Consider the following 20955-nt stretch of genomic DNA (forward strand, 5'->3'; position numbering starts at 1 on the left):
CAATAACCCGCAGCCATGAGTTCCGACGCTGATACGGCCATTTTTGGGGAGGCTGCTCCTTACCTCCAAAAGTCTGAAAAGGAGCGCATTGAAGCCCAGAACAAACCTTTCGATGCCAAGACATCAGTCTTTGTGGTGGACCCTAAGGAGTCCTTTTTAAAAGCAATAATGCAGAGCAGGGAAGGGGGGAAGGTGACAGCAAAGACTGAAGCTGGAGCTGTGAGTAAAACATCTGCAGTTGATTAGACTGAACTACGCCTTATTTGGGGTTAGGTTAGCTGACCGTTATTTTCTCATCTGGTTTCTCCTGTTTTACTGGGTAGACTGTAACAGTGAAAGATGACCAAGTCTTTCCCATGAACCCTCCCAAATATGACAAGATAGAGGACATGGCCATGATGACCCACCTGCACGAGCCTGCTGTGCTGTACAACCTCAAAGAGCGTTATGCAGCCTGGATGATCTACCTGAGTTCTTATGGCCTTCAACTCATAGGGAGCTAATATATATTTTTTAAAGAGTAAATGATAAAAGTTCTTGACAAATAATTATACTTCTTTAAAATATGTATTTTCTTTACTTTTTTGGTGCAGACCTACTCAGGCCTATTCTGTGTCACTGTAAACCCTTACAAGTGGTTGCCAGTGTATAATGCAGAGGTGGTAGCAGCCTACTGAGGCAAAAAGCGCCAGGAGGCCCCGCCCCACATCTTCTCCATCTCTGACAACGCCTATCAGTTCATGCTGACTGGTGAGTGGCTCGATTGGTTTTCATGTAAATTATTTTATCACAAAATGTTAGTGTTAAGAAGACATTTAGAAATAATCCAACCCAATCCTCTGGTTGTTAAGAAGAGGTGACCAAAGCCCAGAGAGGTATATGCTATCAACACTGGGACTAAATCTCAACTATCTATCCCCATGATTCTATCCCCATGAATTTACCAGAACTTACTAATGCTTCATCCCTGTTTCATTTGTTTATAGGCTTCTTGCTTAGAAACACATAACAGATTTTATACATTTAAATAACAAGAGCAAGTCTAAGTAATATCTGAATCATATCCTGTCTGAATAGAAAAGCAAAATACATTTTAAATCCTTTTATTCCCTTTTTTATTGTTGATTATCAATTATATACTTTTAGAAGTATTAATTATCTTTTAAAAGCCATTAGAGTATATCTCAGGGGTGATAGCCTCTCCTTGAATGAAGATGATGTTTTGGGGTCACATGCATACAAACAGAAGTTGTTCTATTCCCTCATAAAAAGATTTCTTTTTGATTGAGACACCCTTTCTCACCTGATCTTTCTTTAACACAATGGTACACTTTTGGGAAGGCCAATCATATTAAGGTTCTAATTTGTGCCATAGGGGAAAAAAAAGTTTTTCTTTGTGAGGCCAATTGCCCCATTTAGAAACTAAATCTCAACACTGGCTTGAAGAATGCTATTTCAGCCTGTCAGATCATAGTTCAAACCCATAATATAAAATGAATTTTTCAGTATCATGCATTAATCAATAGACAGCAGGCCACTGAAATCTACAGATGGCAACTCTGGTAGTGTCTGGCTTTGGGGTATGGGGCTCTTTATATTAAATCACCAGGATATACTTCTTATATTGACTTAAAGAATCTAAGATATGACAACATTTTATGTTTCTCTTTCCAACTTAATTGGCTTAAGAGTAATATCATGTATAACATGACAATAACATTTTGGAAATACCATTGAAAATATGATACTTATATACTCACATGCCATGTTTCCCTATAGAAAATTTTATTTATGTAACTAATACATATGCTGATTGCTCACTATTTTTCTTTTAGATCGGGAAAATCAGTCTATCTTAATCACGTACGTATTCCTATTCTGAGACTTATTGGTATTTTTTCTTACTAGAAAAATGATAAAAAAATAGTGAATACCCTCATACTAAAGCAATGGCAGGATCAGTAAGAAACTAGATATCAGTTTAGCTTTATTGTAGGATGTAGACTGAGTCCAAATGTAAAATAAAAATGCTCCAAATTATCTCATTTGCTAGTTTAGTCCTGAAAATCCCACAGGACTTCCCTGGAAGTTGGATATATAAATTACCTTCTATGATCTTGACTAGATCCTAATACAGGGCAGAGAAGAGCCCACAGCCTTATGGGAGGAAGAGTTGTTTGGAAATATACCAGTGACACATTTGCAAGTCCTACTTAGGGAAAATCTGTCTCTTCAAAGATATAACTTTCACCTCATCTGTAGTCTAAGGAAGCTGAAGAACAAATGCACATTCCATACAGTGTCTTACTTAATGTTTTATTTACTATGTAGTTGTTGAGTGGCTGCTTTGTGTATCCCTCATAACCAGATCTAAACACCTAGAAATGAATAAGGAACATTTTAAAGCACTCAAGCAATATGTGTTAAAATGAATAATGAATGGATTTCTCTATTTGTCAGTGCAAAGCAAGAGAAATAATATGAGCTATTTGTAGGCTGAAAAAAGATCTAGAAGATTCTCTGACAGAAACATATAAAAACATCTAGATGCATGAGGTAGTAAATGCTAACGGTAGAAATTATTTCATTTGTCACAATGCATATTTTCTCATGTATGTTGGTCCTTGTGGACAGTGGAGAATCTGGTGCAGGGAAGACTGTGAACACCAAGCGTGTCATCCAGTACTTTGCAACAATTGCAGTTACTGGGGAATAGAAGAAGGAGGAGGCAACCTCTGGCAAAATGCAGGTGGGTCTGGCTGCCATCTTCAGAATCCAGGCTCTGTTAGGGCTCTCAGGTATGAAATTCTTGAGCTCCAGATGCAAGAACTGCTCTCTCCTTTGCAGGGGACTCTGGAAGATCAAATCATCAGTGCCAACCCCCTACTGGAGGCCTTTGGCAATGCCAAGACCGTGAGGAATGACAACTCCTCTCGCTTTGTAAGTCTTTTGGTCATAGAAGGGTACTCTCTGTCTTTAGATACCAGAGGAAGCATATTTAAATTATTTCAAACACATTTCTCTTGTCTACCTCCAAGTTTAGTATATAACATCATCTTTTTTTAATTTACAAGGGTAAATTCATCAGGATCCACTTTGGCACTACAGGGAAACTGGCTTCTGCTGATATTGAAACATGTGAGTAACAGAACCTTCTAAACAGAATTCAAGAATGATAAATGATGATTTGGAAGAACACTGCAGCTCCTGCTGAGAGTAAAGCCTATAAAACCCTAGTCTTCTGCCAAACATGCCTGTGATTAGTGCCAGTCTTATCTTGAGCCCACATGTACTTTACCCATTCCAGGCATGAGCTAATGATTCTGTTGAAATCATTGGGAACTAATGGGACTGTCTAAAGTATCCTGTTATCAAACTATTTTCACATTTTGCCAGGAAAAAAAGTAACATTAAGGGTAAACGAATTGCCTATGGGTGGAAGACAGGTTATTTTTTCCTCATCTGAGCCTTGATTACTACTGCTCTTAGTAGCCCCTCTGGCACAGAATGACAAGAGACCTTGGGGAAGGAGCAGTCTTGAGACTCAATTCATTCCAAATGTCAAGGTTCTTCTGTATGAGAAGTTAATGATGTCTTCTGCCAAGTATGTATCACTGCCTTTCTGGAGATGATAGAAGAGACTGCAGTGGTATTTGTAGAGACATTGTATGTGGTACCTCATGAGAACACTAAGCTGAAATCTTAAGGGGCCAATAAGATTTAACTGATGACCTCAAGCTCTAAAAATCACTCCAGAGCACTTTTCAATTTTCCCCAAATTCAATGTTTATCATCCTTTGCAGATCTTCTAGAAAAGTCCAGAGTTACTTTTCAGCTAAAGGCAGAAAGAATCTACCATATTTTCTATCAAATCATGTCTAATAAGAAGCCAGATCTAATTGGTAAGAAAAAACTTAAATACATAGCCTAGAAGTTAATTTTTGTACTAATATTATCTAAAATAAAACTTATATCCTCAATTCTGTGTTCTCAGAAATGCTCCTGATCACTACCAACCAATATGACTATGCCTTCGTCAGTCAGGGGGAGATCACAGTGCCCAGCATAGATGATCAAGAAGAGTTGATGGCCACAGATGTAAGTTACACATTATGTATAAGAACGACAATAATAGCCCACTGTAGGTGTGGTTAAGAATAAAATTCTCCTAAATAAGTTAGTGTCTTTCTAACTTTTATCCTTTCATCTCTCCTGGTAGAGTGCCATTGACATTCTGGGTTTCACTTCTGAGGAAAGAGTATCCATCTATAAGCTCACAGGGGGCGTCATGCATTATGGGAACATGAAATTCAAGCAAAAGCAGCATGAGGAGCAAGCTGAGCCAGATGGCACTGAAGATACCAAACCAACCTCCATCTGAGTTTAATGAAAGAATATAGGGCAAAAAGCTGAATCCAAACTTGTCTCCTTTACAGATGATCTTTGGATGAACATATACAAATTTACCCTCACACAGACCTTTTATAATACAATATACTCACTACTCTCTCCCTATGAATTGTGGGGCCCAAGAGTAGGTCATATTTTGTACCTGAATTATGTTTCTGCAGTTGCTGACAAGGCAGCCTATCTCCAGAGTCTGAACTCTGCTGACCTGCTCAAAGCCCTCTGCTATCCCAGGGTCAAGGTCGGCAATGAATATGTCACCAAAGGCCAGACTGTGCAACAGGTAAGTGCATGATCTCAATGAATCACACCCATCCCAGGCCTCTATGACATGTTTTTGATAATATTAACAAACATTACTGTTTGTGAAGGTGTACAATGCAGTGGGTGCTCTCGCTAAAGCTGTCTATGAGAAGATGTTCTTATGGATGGTCACCCGCATCAACCAGCAGTTGGACACCAAGCAGCCCAGGCAGTACTTCATTGGGGTCTTGGACATCGTTGGCTTTGAAATCTTTGATGTGAGTTAGCAGAAAGTTTGTAGCAGAAAAGTTTACAAATTTTGTTGCTGTAGTCATACATGGAAAAGATCTATAAAAAATATCTGCACTATAAACTTAATTCACACATGAAAAAGGTTCAAAACATCATAAGAAAGCAAAAACTTTGAAATAATACAGAACTAAATTTAAACTCCAACTCTGCAATTCCTAACTATGTGATAAGGGAAATGGTATTTAATTGATCACTGAGCAATTTCAATGAAGACCCATAGGTAAAGCATCTTGCATTTCAGATAATACATTCATTTCTGAGATCTTTTTGCCAGTAACAAGATTTCTGAATTTAAAGCTACTAGACAGTCCCAAGCACATAGTGTTTAAGATGATTGTGATTGAGAAGATGGTGAAGGCAAAGATGGCATCAAAGAGATGGTAAAAACACAATGAAAAAATTCAAAGAAAGACTTTAAGATTCCTATCTGATTAATTAAGGGAAGTGATGTTTAAATACCAAGGTATAAAGAATGGAAATGGCATCGTAAATAAATTCAAATTTGTCTGCCTAGGAAATAGTACTACATAGCATAGGAAATAAGGCTACTCTTGGTCCTCTACCTGACATCAGTATTTTCTAAGGTACTATCTCATCTAGAGGACCCATTTCTAAACTTTTTCTATATGTGGACTGATAGAAACTGGATGAAATTTCAGTCAGGGCTTACCATAGGAGGACAAAATCTATCACCCTAAGAAGGAAGTCAGCCTACTCAACTGAGAAAGCCCCTTTCAGAGATAAAACTTTTGTTATAAATTTAACTTTAATTTGTTTTTTCCACTTACTTAGTTCAACAGCCTGGAGCAGCTGTGCATCAACTTCACCAACCAGAAACTGCAACAGTTCTTCAACCACCACATGTTCATGCTGGAGCAGGAGGAGTACAAGAAGGAAGGCATCGAGTGGGAGTTCATTGACTTTGGGATGGACCTGGCTGCCTGCATTGAGCTCATCGAGAAGGTTTGTTTGTTTTTTTTTCCAGACCACAGATTATACCACTGTACAGTGTGTAAAAGAAACTCATAAAACATTGGTATGTTCTATGATAAAATATTTTTATTTGTACCATGATAAAATATTTTTATTGGATTCTGATAAAGCTAATTTTCAAGTCATGCTTGGACAAATATTGTTCTGAGGCCCTTGGCATAAAGACACAAACTCTCCAAAAGCACAGCCCTCATCTCTCTTATTCTGTCATGTTCCAAAACCTGATATAACACCTTATTCTTCATAGACACTCAATAAATATTTGTTAAATTAGTGACATCTGACCAAAGAGATAAGAGTTCATTAACTCTGTGGAATTAAAGAATGAATTAGTCAAATGGATTATTAATGTCCCATGTTGTTTCTCTAAGCACACAGAATTCATGCAGCATTTGTTTCTTTTCATTCTCCCAGCCCATGGGCATCTTCTCCATCCTGGAAGAGGAGTGCATGTTCCCCAAGGCAACGGACACCTCCTTTAAGAACAAGCTATATGAACAGCACCTTGGAAAGTCCAACAACTTCCAGAAGCCTAAGCCTGCCAAGGGGAAGGTTGAGGCCCACTTCTCGCTGGTGCACTATGCAGGCACTGTGGACTACAACATTGCTGGCTGGCTGGACAAGAACAAGGACCCCCTGAATGAGACCGTGGTTGGGTTGTATCAGAAGTCTTCAATGAAAACTCTAGCTTATCTCTTTTCTGGAGCTGCAGATGCTGCTGAAGCAGGTAATTTTCAGTAAGTCAATCTTTTACATAAAACATAAGCAAAGAAAATGTGTATTATGATTGCTTGTGCTTTCTTTGCCCCACAGAGTCTGGTGGAAAGAAAGGTGGCAAGAAGAAGGGTTCTTCTTTCCAGACCGTGTCTGCTCTCTTCAGGGTAAAAACTTCATTTTCTCTCTAACTGAATATAGGACATTAAATTTTACTCTACTGTGTGGAGAAAGGGATATAAATCTTGCAAGAATTTTAGAACTGAGTATGACTCAGGGAAGCTGGTAAGTCAACAGTGGCAGAACTGAGTTTTAGGGAGCATCTGGATAGTTTGGAAGAGAAGCCTCAATAAATAAGAAAGGAGAGCCAAGAAGTGATGCAAGCGAATGACAAAAATATCAGGTGGCAAAATTCAACTTTGGGGTTTGGGAAGGTCCCCAAGGGAATAGGATTTAGTGTAGCATGAGACTTGCTTGAGCCTCTGGGAGCCTCCAAGTGATTCAGGTACTTAAGCTTATATTAGGATAGCACTGAAATGAATAGATTTTGAAAGCCAAAGACAGATGAATAGTGGTGGGAACTGGAGGGTGAGTCAAAAGAAAGAAATAAAATAAAACAGACATGATAAGAAATGGCTCTTTAGGGAAACTTTACTCTTCTTTTGGCAATTCCATCCCAAATAACTGAAGCTCTGTTATTCCAACTGGAGGATTTCTATAGAATGGAAAACTTTTTACCCTGGGTAACATGGCCTTTGGTTTTCTGTCAATTCCCAGAATGAGATATTAAAAAGGCCACTTTCTATGGAACCAATAGGGGGACACAACTCTGTATCTACAACATAATATATGATAAAGGAATAAACATGTGATAGAGAGGTAGACAAAACTGAAAGCTGGGTAAAGAGAGAAATGGGAGAGCTGGAGGAAGACAATGAATTATTACTAAAACCAGATCTTATATCTAGGCAGAAGACTAGGTGGAGTATATTTCCATATGTTTAAAGTGTCATACTAAATTTACAGCATAAGCTAGAAAATTCAACAGCATTGAACAACCACTTCGAAAGCTAATAGGAAACATATATAATGTATAAAAATACCAAATCAGATCACATGTTGGGAAAGTGGAAATTCCAGATAACTCTTTTGAAAACTCTAATCTAAACACTATTCAATAGAACTGAACCAATGCCAAGAATGGGATCATTATGTCTGTATATATAAAGGTACAAAACATTGCATTTTAAAATCAAATATTCATGACTCTACAGGAGAATTTAAATAAACTGATGACCAATCTGAGGAGTACTCACCCCCACTTTGTAAGGTGCATCATCCCCAATGAAACCAAAACTCCTGGTAAGAGATTTCCAATATCTATCCAGACAAGCTCCAACATGTTTGCTGTAGTCCATGAGATATGGCACATGCATTCTTTCTTTTAGGTGCCATAGAGCATGAACTTGTCTTGCACCAGCTGAGGTGTAATGGTGTGCTGGAAGGCATCCGCATCTGTAGGAAAGGATTCCCAAGCAGAATCGTCTATGCAGACTTCAAACAGAGGTCAGATGTTTTCGTGTGAATAATTTAAGAAATTTCATTAATTTTTCAATGAAGAATCCTTTATGCCTTCTATTAAAATTGAATAGAAGAGAAAAAATAAGACTATTTATGGACATATAAAAAGTATAAAATCCTTTGAATATACAGAGAATAGATATAAAAGTAGATACGATTTCTTGTTTAAGTTAGACCACCCAATGGCTATGTTGTTCCTATGCTAGGAAGATTTCTTGTTGGTGACAACAGCTATCATATATTTGATATTATTTATTTATTTGGCTTAAACAGATACAAGGTATTGAATGCAAGTGCTATCCCTGAAGGACAATTCATTGATAGCAAGAAGGCTTCTGAGAAGCTCCTTGGGTCCATTGATATTGACCACACCCAGTATTAATTTGGTCACACTAAGGTAACATTCTCTAAATCCAATCTGATACTATTCCTGTTCTTTTGAATTTTATGCAACATTTCTAATCTGGAACACTGCCCCCACACAGGTCTTTTTCAAAGCTGGTCTTCTGGGGCTCCTAGAGGAGATGCGAGATGACAAGCTGGCCCAACTGATTACCCACACCCAGGCCATGTGCAGAGGGTTCTTGGCAAGAGTGGAATACCAGAAGATGGTGGAGAGAAGGTATTAGCAAATATAATGTTACCTAACCTATCATCCTAGCATTTTAAATTCTGATTCTTGTTATAATCTAATTTTGAACATTTCTTTTCCTATCATAGAGAGTCTATCTTCTGTATCCAGTACAATGTCCGTGCTTTCATGAATGTCAAGCACTGGCCCTGGATGAAGCTATATTTCAAGATCAAGCCCCTTCTCAAGAGTGCAGAGACAGAAAAGGAGATGGCCAACATGAAAGAAGAATTTGAAAAAACTAAAGAAAGCCTTGCAAAGGCTGAGGCCAAAAGAAAAGAACTAGAAGAAAAAAATGGTTGCTCTGATGCAAGAGAAAAATGACCTGCAACTCCAGGTTCAATCTGTGAGTATCAGAACTCATTTTCCCCCCAATATCATGCTAAAATTTCAGTTCAGTGATCACTAAGTAAAGAGCTAGATTCCACATAGCAGAGTGACTTGTTATCAGTCTTTTCTAACTCACAATTTCTTTGAATGTTCTATAAGATTTCATGTACAACATTGCTAAAAATCAATGTGGTAGGATTCCTTATTGTTCAGGAAGCAAAAATAAAAAAAACAAAAAAATCTTTCCTTTCTTCTAGTTGTCCTTCCTGGAAGAATCCTGGATAGGAAATAAAATCTTGGCTACCTAAAATTTTCCCTATTGAAAAAAATGCAAATAAAAACAGAAAAATTGACCAGTATAGTCAATGAAGAGAGAGAATTTGTAATGAAAACACGTGAACTTGAAAACAGTGTTCTGAGCTTTTATATCTCCTGTCCCCTACAAACTTTCTGCTCAATTTTATTTTTAGAAACTTTCTACTGCCTGAAAGAGTAGGAGTGTATCAAGGATAATGGCAAGGCTTTCTAGAGATAATGTCAATTTTTATAAAAAGCATGAGACACAGAGCTGATAGTCTCTTTCTAAAAACCCAATAAATATTCAGAGGCTTGAGGAAAAATATTTGATGAAGGGCCATTGTCTAATCTACTATTAGGCCCCAAACTGGCATCAAAATCAATAAGAGAAACATTAAAGTTTACGCCCTAGTTCTCTGAATTCAGAAGAGGAATCTATTGGGCCCTTGGGTCTATAGATTTTCTACACATAGTTTAAAAATTGAAAGAAAGATGAATTACAAAACAACTAGGTTGGTCTATAATTTTCTTGCACTTTGAATAAACTAGAATTTTCTAAATTGAGAAGAGGGTCATCATACTTTCAAGAATCAAGAGATAATTAAAGGGAATATGTAAGTGTGATTCATGTATTCTCTTCTTCTTTGGGTACAGTATGACCTCTTTTCAACAAGACTCCATCAAATACCAATTCAGTAAATATTTTATGTATTACAAATACTAGGGATACAACTTTGAGCAAGAAATATTTTCCATGGTGTCACAGATTTTATTTTTAAACTCTTCTTTTTTTCTCTTGAGCAGCACACCTATTACTTACCAAATATCACCTTTTAACATGTCCCCTTCTCCTTCGTTCTTCCATGTGTTCTCTTTAATTCCAAACTATTCTGTCACTGGAGGACAAATCTTCTCTTTAAGTCACTTTTCTGTTATCACCCTTTCCTCTCAGCTACTTCCTAAATACTCAAGCCTTTTGTTTACTGGTTCTTCATATTCTAAAGTTTTCTTAAAATAAACATTAAACAAAGAAAACTGATCTGAAATTATATGCCCCATATTAAACATAGGTCATAGCAAATATAACAATATCAAAATTTAATCAGGAACCATGATTTAAATTTCTTTTTAATCTCCAATTAATAATTAATGGCCAATTAGTGTTTTCTTAATGGTGAAAAGCTAAAAAAACAATGCAATGCCTTAAAACATAATTTGCTTATTTGGGTTTATCTAAGAAACCCAAATCTAAAAGTGTCTATTGTCTCTCCATAGGAAGCAGATAGCTTGGCTGATGCAGAGGAAAGATGTGACCAGCTGATCAAAACCAAAATCCAGCTTGAGGCCAAGATCAAAGAGGTGACGGAGAGAGCTGAGGATGAGGAAGAGATCAACGCTGAGCTGACTGCCAAGAAGAGGAAACTGGAAGATGAATGCTCAGAACTGAAGAAAGACATTGATGACCTTGAGCTGACACTGGCCAAGGTTGAAAAGGAGAAGCATGCCACAGAGAACAAGGTATGAAACATACTCTGTTGCACTGTATCCAGGTTCTTCTCAGTCAGTAGCAGAGGTCACCTCTTTCTTAACCCCTATAGGTGAAAAACCTCACAGAAGAGATGGCAGGCCTGGATGAAACCATTGCTAAGCTGACCAAGGAGAAGAAGGCCCTCCAAGAGGCCCACCAGCAGACCCTGGATGACCTGCAGGCAGAGGAGGACAAAGTCAACACCCTGACCAAAGCTAAAATCAAGCTTGAACAGCAAGTGGATGATGTAAGCCTAGCAGCATGTAAAAATAATTTTTCATTTTATAACTAAGCACACATGAATTTTCATTCCTATGATTCAATGAGTACTCACCAAGTCCTTCCTATGAATAAGAAGTATAGAACATAATCCTCACTGCAAGGGCCAAGATATACACACAAGTAATTTTACAAAGTCAGTAATGATAGTTAGCTATGAGTAACATATAATATGGTTAAAAAGAGTTAAGGGGAAGAAAGGTTTGTGTGTTCATCAAGAAAATCTGTACAAACAAAAACAGATATTTGGCTAAGATTGAAAGGCTAATGACTATGGGAGGATAAAAAACAGGATTGTATTCTAAGCAGGGAACACAGTAAAGAAGAAATAATGGTCATTAAAGTTTAGACTATTAAAAACAAAGGGAACTCTAAATAAAGAATTTGGAAGATCAATTTGGCTTTAAATGTGATCTGATATCTAATAAAGAACCAATTGAAAAGGCATGAGTAAGGGAAACATTAACAAGAATCACTGTTTGAAATATATTGCCATGGTCTCCATCCCATGTGGCGAGGTATTGATTACAAGGGATTCGAATGGGGAGAGAGATACAGAAGACATGATGTCTCACTAGTAGTTTGTTGTATAGTTCAGCACATTTCACCTTTTAAATGCTGAATCCTTGGACTAGGTAAATATCAACAAGCATGGAATTGATGGGATAATTTTCCTAATTCATATAACAACCAAAATAATTTGCTGATAAGATATGAATTAATATTTAAAAGTTCAACCTGAGACAAAAAGTGATGCATTCTAGGAACTATATTCATGTATTACTAACTTTTAGCTTGAAGGCTCTTTGGAACAAGAAAAGAAAATCTGGATGGACCTAGAAAGGGCAAAGAGAAAACTGGAGGGAGACCTAAAATTGGCCCAAGAATCCACAATGGATATAGAAAACGACAAGCAACAACTAGATGAAAAGCTTAAAAAGTAAGAAGCAAGTGACAAAAGTTTCAGGAGCTGAAATTACTATTAGTATTTCTGTGATTGACATAAAGTGTTCTTCTAATAGGAAAGAGTTTGAAATGAGCAATCTGCAAAGCAAGATTGAAGATGAACAGGCACTTGGTATGCAGCTGCAGAAGAAGATCAAGGAGTTATAGGTAAGTACATGATCTCCATCACTTTAATTCAACAAGAAAAATAAATGACTGACACAAGAGAATGAGTTTGTATTTTCCACCATTTCCAGGCCCGCATTGAGGAGCTGGAGGAGGAAATTGAGGCAGAGGGGGTTCCAGGGCCAAAGCAGAGAAGCAGCGCTCTGACCTCTCTCGGGAACTGGAGGAGATCAGTGAGCAGCTGGAAGAAGCTGGAGGAGCCACTTCAGCCCAGATTGAGATGAACAAGAAGCAGGAGGCTGAATTCCAGAAAATGCACAGGGACCTGGAGGAGGCCACCCTGCAACATGAAGCCACAGCTGCCACCCTGAGGAAGAAGCATGCAGACAGTGTGGCTGAACTTGGGGAGCAGATTGACAACCTGCAGCGGGTCAAGCAGAAGCTAGAGAAAGAAAAGAGTGAGATGAAGATGGAGATTGATGACCTTGCTAGTAACATGGAGACAATCTCCAAATCCAAGGTATAATTATGATTTAAGTCTCAAGGAGGTTTTTGTAGGACAGAAACTTTCAATAATTGGCAAGAAGAGAGTTGGGTGTGAAACTTTCAATAATTGGCAAGAAGAGACTCAAGTAATACAAGCTGGGGCACTTGGAGTAGGGAATTAACCCCAGCTTACTCACTCTTTACTCAACAGTAGACATACCCAAATAATATGGAGGCTGAAAACTTAGCCTATTTCAAACAAACAAACAAAAAATACATCCAACTTGAGATTTTTAAAACACTTCATATTGATTACTGAGCTTTTATTTTCCCCTTAGACACAATATAATTTGCTATTCACAAACATCTCATGAGCTGACTTAGTTGTTATTAATCTCATATCAGTGAATACAATTTACTAAAGATGTTAAATTCTTTTTTAAATTTTTTAAATACTTTTTTGGTTGTAGATGGACATAATATCTTTATTTTATTTATTTTTATGTGGTACTAAGGATCCAACCCTGTGCCTCACATGTGCTAGGCAAGTGCTCTACCAGTGAGCCACAACCCCAACTCAAGATATTAAATTCTCAAAGCAATGTTTCTCCTCCTCCTCCTCCTCCTCCTCCTCCTCCTCCTCCTCCTCCTCCTCCTTCTCCTCCTCCTCCTCCTCCTTCTCCTCCTCCTCCTCCTCCTCCTCCTCCTCTGTCTCCTCCTTCTCCTTCTCCTCCATCTCCTCCATCTAAGGTCCTTGTTGTTTTATTTGTTTATAACAATAGTTTATTCTCAAAGTAAATGATTATTGCAGCTATGTAAGTTTCAGATTACTGAAATTTTCTTGGGGGCAAATACTTGCTTGAGATGCCTTCTACTACTTTTTGAATGCAGGGAAACCTTGAAAAGATGTGCCGTACATTAGAAGATCAAGTCAGTGAGCTCAACACTAAGGAAGAGGAGCAACAGAGGCTGATCAATGAGCTGACAGCACAGAGGGCACGCTTGCAAACAGAATCAGGTGGGCCATTTACTGTTGCTTATCTAGAATGCAGATTTACCCTGGCTATGTTACTCTAGATCATATATTACTGTTCCTGGAGGTATTTACTAACATGAACAAATTATTGGCCACTGGCATGTACCTGCTTTCTTTCATAGATTGATGAATCAATTGATGGTTCAATCATTTCAGGTCCTTTGGTTTGGGAACATTTTAAAGCAGATTTGGTTTTAATCAAAAAGTTATCAGATACCAAGAGTATCCCCCACAGTAACCCTATCACCTTTTCAAAATGCTTTCACAAACTACTTGTTTGTTTTCCTCATTAGCCTGTGTAATGTTATCTCTACTGTAAAGACAACAGATTATGGAAATGATGAAGTAACTTATCCAAGAATACTTACTCCTGTGTTTTTCCTGAAGTCTTGCCAACTGCTGATAACTAGCACAGTCAGGCAGGGCAATATTCTGGATAACAACTCAGCCACATACAATTCAAGTAAGATTGTGTATTTTTGATTAGAAAAATTGGAAAGTATCTGTATTTACTCTTTTTACTACTAACTTGTCCAACTTTCTACCAAAGTTCTACCTCCCTAAATAAGAGGTAACATGATGGAAATTGGGGGTAATTTCAGTTATCAGAGAAATAGGCAGGTGAAAGTGTTGGAGAACAACTTGACTCTTTCCCAATTATGCAATTTTTGGCAGGGAGGGGTACCAGGATTGAACTCAGGGGCACTCAGCCGATGAGCCACATCCTCAGTCCTATTTTGTATTTTATTTAGAGACAGGGTCTCACTGAGTTGCTTAAATCGCCTCACTTTTGCTAAGGCTGGCATTGAACTTGTGATCCTCCTGCTTCAGTCTCCCAAGCTGCGGGGACTATCATGCCCGTCTTAAATGTTTTTTATAACAAGATTCAAAGTAAAGTTTTTAGTTATAAAGGCAGGAAGTACATTTCCTGAAAATAAAAACTATATTCTCAAAGAGTCAAGAAGCTCCTTGTGTTTTTTTTTCATTCTTAATACATGTTTATTCCTAGTAATAATTAATTGCTTATTAGTAAGTAAATACTATGAAAGAAATAAAACTTGTGATTCTTATTAAAGTCAAATGAGATGTTTTCCAAGTAACTAGGTTTAAAAAAATGGTGCTGAAGGTTTTCCTCCTCTTCTAATATAATCTAGTGTATATTCTGAATTACAGCACTTAAAGAATTGAAGACAAATTTAAATGCCATTTCATTTAGGAACTGATTAGTTATTCAGAACTAACTCATCCTGGGCTTAGGAGGACCACTAATCATTTATTAATATAAAAATGCTTCCAAACTTTTCTTTTGAGCATCACTTCTACTTATAGAATCAATTGTTTAGAGCCTCCTACATTTCATAGAATAATTTTTGTTTGTTTGTTTCAATAAACTTTCAGTGGTCAGAAAACCAACACCACTGCCTCAGGTAAAAAGCATTGAATGTTTCGTTGGTTTGATTTACATTTCTTTTCACAGGTTTCTTCATCACTTTCTACTGTGATCATATAATCTTAAATGTCGTCTGAAATCTTTGGGGTTGTTCATAAGCATGTAATATACTTTGAAGGTCTCCATACTTCTTATTTTTCCATAGATTTGCTCATCAGGGTTGAAGCAGATATTGGTGTTTTTTGTATTCATTCTCTCCAGCATGTAGGTCAGGTTGAGTTTTCTGGATCTTGGTGTTCACAGGCGAATATTCACGTCAGCTGGATGAAAAGGACTCATTAGTTTCTCAACTCTCAAGGGGGAAACAAGCATTCACACAGCAGATTGAGGAACTGAAAAGGCAGCTTGAAGAGGAAGTAAAGGTAAATCCTACTTGTCATCAGTATAGTTGTTTTTTGGTTGTTTTTAACTTACTTTTACAAATTTTCTACTGGTGATCTATAGGAGCTTGGGGAATAAACACTACTTTAAAGATATAAAATTAGGTTGCCAATCTGTATATTCTCAGGCAAAGAGTGCCCTGGCTCACGCTCTCCAGTCCTCCCGTCATGACTGTGACCTGCTTCGGGAACAGTATGAAGAGGAGCAGGAAGCCAAGGCTGAGCTGCAGAGGGCCATGTCCAAGGCCAACAGTGAGGTTGCTCAGTGGAGGACTAAATATGAGACTGATGCCATCCAGCGCACAGAGGAGCTGGAGGAGGCCAAGTATGTTCTGGATTTAGTTAAAATGGAAATACTTCTGTTAACAAAGTACATCTGTTATGAGTTCTAAATGGGCAAAGAGGATCCCTGCTCCCTCCCACCAAAACATAAATACAACCCTAAGCAAGAAATACAAGCGCCCTTGGATAGGAAAAGAAATGACAGTAGCAATTTGGAAGAGAAAAGGATAAAAAACAAGAGGAAGCTGAATAATTCATTTTTAAAGGGGGAACTTTGGACCTCATTTCATCTACACAGGGACTAATTGAATAAAAGTTACTTGCATTCTGCCATTTCTCTTCCCTCTCAACCACTAAGGGAATAATTGGTCCAGGGTAATGGATATAAAACTTTAAAGCTCAGTTCTTTCTTTTTAGATGTAAAAATGTGATTATATGTACATTTATTTTTTGTAGGGGAAAAGTAGAGATATGTTGTTAAAGACCAAAATGTATAAGAAAATGCTGTAATAAGAAAGAAAATATAGTTTTTAAAAAGGAGTAAATATTCAAAATAATTAAAAACTAAATTGTAGTAAGAAGAATATGGACAAGAAAGGACCAACAGATTTGACAAAAGTTTAAGATGACATTGAGTCATTTTTTCTTCTGGAATGAATGTTTTGGTAAATGCTTAGGAGAGATTCTGAGATGAGTTTTCAAAGCAAAATATATATTGAGTTGGGAAAGCTTCTTTTAATTAGTGGATTAATAAAAAGCCAGTAAAAAATAAGGGACATAATTAAACATACAAAATCAAGTGTATTTCATTTGAATTCAATATACCCAACACTTGAGTCCTTAATATGTATGACAGCTCACAAGAATACAAAGATTGGTATGATACAGACTCCACCTGCTTGGGATTAAAATTAAGTAGAGGCAGGCATGTATAACATTAATTCAAGGTAGATGTGAATATTCTACAAAGGAAGAATAAACCAGCTACCTCGAAGATGCCTCAGACTTGTCATGGATAGCCTTAATGGCAGACTCTGTGTCCAACAAAATTGAAATTTGAAAGTTTTCAGTATTCGTTGTAGGGTAGTAGCAGTGGATTAATATAGAAGTGGAAGCACAAACCAAGCCTGAGAAGTGAAGTGTTAAAGAGGTCTGCCCATGGGAATTGCTCACTTGTCCCCACTTGAAACACCCAAATCTGTTGGTAGTGAATCACTATCAATAGTGATTCACTTCTATCATTCGTATTTCACTGTTTAGGAAGAAGCTGGCTCAGCGTCTGCAGGATGCTGAGGAACACGTGGAAGCTGTGAATGCCAAATGTGCTTCCCTGGAGAAGACAAAGCAGCGGCTGCAGAATGAGGTGGAGGACCTCATGATTGATGTGGAGAGAACAAATGCTGCCTGTGCAGCCCTGGACAAGAAGCAAAGGAACTTCGACAAGGTATTGTATCCCATCTCTGCTTCCATATTCAACACATGATTAACCAGAGCCTGTGACCTTCTGTGTGCCTCATTCAAACCACCTGAGGGTTGTTCTCAGTAGCTTGCTTCTCTGGTAGGTGGGTATGAAGGAGATGTTCCTGTGCTTCCTATTCTTCTCGGTCACAATTAGTTTTCAGTCCCAGATCACTTCAATTCTGGCTGGGAGCTGCCAGAATAGATGGCTTTCATCCATCAAACTTTCTCCCTAAGTTTCTGGACCATTTTTTGCCCTTTAGATCCTGGCAGAATGGAAACAGAAGTATGAAGAAACTCATGCTGAACTGGAAGCTTCTCAAAAGGAGTCCCGTTCCCTCAGCACAGAACTGTTCAAGATTAAGAATGCTTATGAGGAATCCTTAGACCAACTTGAAACCTTGAAGCGGGAAAATAAGAATTTGCAACGTGAGTATATTTTACCTGTTCTTTAATAAAAGATTTGAAAGAATGTTTCCCCTCTCAACGAAATTCTCTATTTGTTCACCAACAGAGGAGATTTCTGATCTCACTGAACAGATTGCAGAAGGAGGGAAACGTATCCATGAACTGGAAAAAATAAAGAAGCAAATTGAGCAAGAAAAGACTGAACTTCAGGCTGCTTTAGAGGAGGCAGAGGTAGACATTTTATTTTACACTCTAAAAGGAGTTAATTCATTTCTTTTACACTCTAAAACAATTACAAGAGGAATTAAGGTCTAGTGAATGCAAGGATTATTAAATCACGAGAAATGAAAAATGATTTTTACTCTGTGTACTATAAAGATGAAGATGAAGAATTAAATATGTATAAGAATAAAATACCTATACATTAAGAACTGTGCTAGAGAATGAGAAAACTAAGATAAGTAAGTTAAGTAATGGTCCTGCACTCAAGGGCATGATCTAGCTGTGGAGATAGAGGCATACAAAACAATAACACATTTGTAGACATTTCTTGAACAATGGAATAAAGATGTATCATGGCAGCACAAATATAGGAAACTAATTCCTATTTCTAGAATATTACACACTTCTATACCCCTGCTAATGTTACTTTTTGCGGACTTTAAGGCATCTCTTGAACATGAAGAGGGAAAGATCCTGCGCATCCAGCTTGAACTGAACCAAGTCAAGTCTGAAATTGACAGGAAAATTGCTGAGAAGGATGAGGAAATTGACCAGCTGAAGAGAAACCACATTAGAGTCGTGGAGTCAATGCAGAGCACACTGGATGCTGAGATCAGGAGCAGGAATGATGCTATCAGGATCAAGAAGAAGATGGAGGGAGACCTCAATGAAATGGAAATCCAGCTGAACCATGCCAACAGAATGGCTGCTGAGTCCCTGAGGAACTATAGGAACACCCAAGGCATACTCAAGGTAAATGGCTTCAAAAGATGGTTCTAGGACAATTGGAATGACTGCAGCCTGAGAACATGATATCTCAATGATCTCTCATTGTACAGGATACCCAGCTGCACCTGGATGATGCTCTCCGGGGCCAGGAGGACCTGAAGGAACAGCTGGCCATGGTTGAGCGCAGAGCCAACCTGCTTCAGGCTGAGACTGAGGAGCTGCGGGCCACACTGGAGCAGACCGAGAGGAGCAGGAAAATCGCAGAACAGGAGCTCCTGGATGCCAGTGAGCGTGTCCAGCTCCTCCACACCCAGGTGATTATAATACTAGAATGGTAAATAAAGTACAAAGGAGGGTCTTAGGGTATAGCCCAGTGGTAGAGCACTTGTCTAGCATGCATGAGGCCCTTGGTTCCATCCCCAGCACCACCAAAACAAAAAATAAAGGAGATGAAATTCTTGCTCAGATCTTAGTGCTACTTAGAAATTTATTCATAATGTGTTATGGAGAATTAAGTTTAAAACTTTCAATATTTTTGCATAACAATATTTTTGCTAATCTGAACTAAGACATACAGAATTATCTTTTAAAAATATATTTAAAAATTATCTTTTAAAAATATATCAGATCCTTTATGGAACAACAAAGGATACTAGTTAACTAAGAGTTCATTAGAGCATTGGACATGCTAACTTTGCTCTCATGTACTTAATATTTCTAAATTTGATATTTTAACCAGAACACTAGCTTGATCAACACCAAGAAGAAACTGGAGACAGACATTTCCCAAATCCAGGGAGAGATGGAGGACATTGTCCAGGAAGCCCGCAATGCAGAAGAGAAGGCCAAGAAGGCCATCACTGATGTGAGCAGAGGACAACACATTGGTGGGTAAACTTGAATCCCACTGTGCTCTCTCAGCTATTAACTGATTCTGTTTTACTACTTACCAGGCCGCCATGATGGCTGAGGAGCTGAAGAAGGAGCAGGACACCAGCGCCCATCTGGAGCGGATGAAGAAGAATCTGGAACAGACAGTGAAGGACCTGCAGCACTGGCTGGATGAGGCTGAGCAACTGGCACTGAAGGGTGGCAAGAAGCAGATTCAGAAACTTGAAGCCAGGGTAGGTCTTTTCAACATGTATTCCTATCACATTCCCAACCAGCTTATAACTCTGAATAACTAGTATTGCTAGATGATGAGGGCATCCTAAGATAAAGGAGAGATATTCCCTACAGTCTGAGAGCTCATAATGGGGCAGTTGGATGAGGACATCAAAATCCGCATATGAAGGTGATAAAAGAAATATGTGGATCATTTGAAGAAGTAGAAATTCATTGAGTAAATGGATGATAGTAAGTTTTCCTTTTCTTTTTTTTTTTTTTTAATGTCCACTTTCTTTCAGGTACGTGAACTTGAAGGAGAAGTTGAAAATGAACAGAAACACAATGTTGAGGCTGTCAAGGGCCTGCGCAAACATGAGAGAAGAGTGAAGGAACTCACTTACCAAGTAAGGAAAATGGCCTATCTCGGTTCTTACCCAACTACAATAGATTAAAAACTGTGTACAACAAAAGATGATGATATTGATACTTTCAAGAAATTCACTCCTTAAAATATTATTTCAGACTGAGGAAGACCGAAAGAATGTTCTTAGACTCCAGGACCTTGTAGACAAACTACAAGCAAAGGTGAAAGCATACAAGAGACAAGCTGAGGAAGCGGTGAGTTTAGAAGCCCTGGGCAAGAGTGACTGGGCAGCCTCTAGTTCTCAGATGTTACCAGGCTGATTTAGTCAAAGGGATAAAATAAAGGATGAGTAAAATGAGGGAAAAAAATCAAAGAAAAATGATTGAGTGAAGGCCTGACAATGAGATGAAACCAAACATTTGACAAGTCAGAGAAAATGTTCTATGGAATATGTAACTCAGTGGTGGAGTGTGGGCTTGACACACGGTAGGCCCCAAGTTCTATTCCAAGTATATGCAAGGACCAATACACATACGCACACAACATTTCTAGGAAGGGGAAAGAGCAAATGCAAAACTTTTTTTTTTTGTACTAGGGATTGAACTCAGGGGCACTCAGCCACTGAGTCACATCCCCAGCCCTATTTT

General features: G+C 38.1%; 1 protein-coding gene and 1 pseudogene across 2 annotated transcripts; both read left to right on the top strand.

Annotated features, from left to right (window-relative positions):
* On the top strand, positions 1-4355 carry LOC308633146 (myosin-4-like). The gene is made up of 10 exons (XM_081265690.1): positions 1-219; positions 324-467; positions 594-750; positions 1836-1863; positions 2635-2749; positions 2848-2940; positions 3075-3138; positions 3804-3902; positions 3995-4098; positions 4220-4355. Exons 1-3 carry the CDS (start codon positions 16-18, stop codon positions 675-677), a joined length of 432 nt encoding a protein of 143 aa, XP_081121816.1. The 5' UTR covers positions 1-15; the 3' UTR covers positions 678-750; positions 1836-1863; positions 2635-2749; positions 2848-2940; positions 3075-3138; positions 3804-3902; positions 3995-4098; positions 4220-4355.
* A 2362-nt stretch (positions 4356-6717) lies between these two features.
* Positions 6718-20628, top strand: LOC308633209 (myosin-1-like; annotated as a pseudogene). Its single transcript, XR_014024327.1, has 23 exons — positions 6718-6836; positions 7944-8031; positions 8118-8235; positions 8524-8647; positions 8736-8872; positions 8971-9227; positions 10784-11026; positions 11107-11283; positions 12110-12255; positions 12338-12428; positions 12518-12906; positions 13764-13890; positions 15602-15720; positions 15867-16063; positions 17281-17464; positions 17742-17907; positions 17993-18147; positions 18553-18861; positions 18948-19151; positions 19577-19702; positions 19791-19961; positions 20244-20348; positions 20467-20628. The product of XR_014024327.1 is annotated as a myosin-1-like (transcript).
* The last annotated feature ends 327 nt before the right edge of the window (positions 20629-20955 follow it).

Source organism: Spermophilus citellus (genome assembly GCF_964194105.1).
Source record: "Spermophilus citellus genome assembly, chromosome: 14".
Classification (NCBI taxonomy): domain Eukaryota; kingdom Metazoa; phylum Chordata; class Mammalia; order Rodentia; family Sciuridae; genus Spermophilus; species Spermophilus citellus.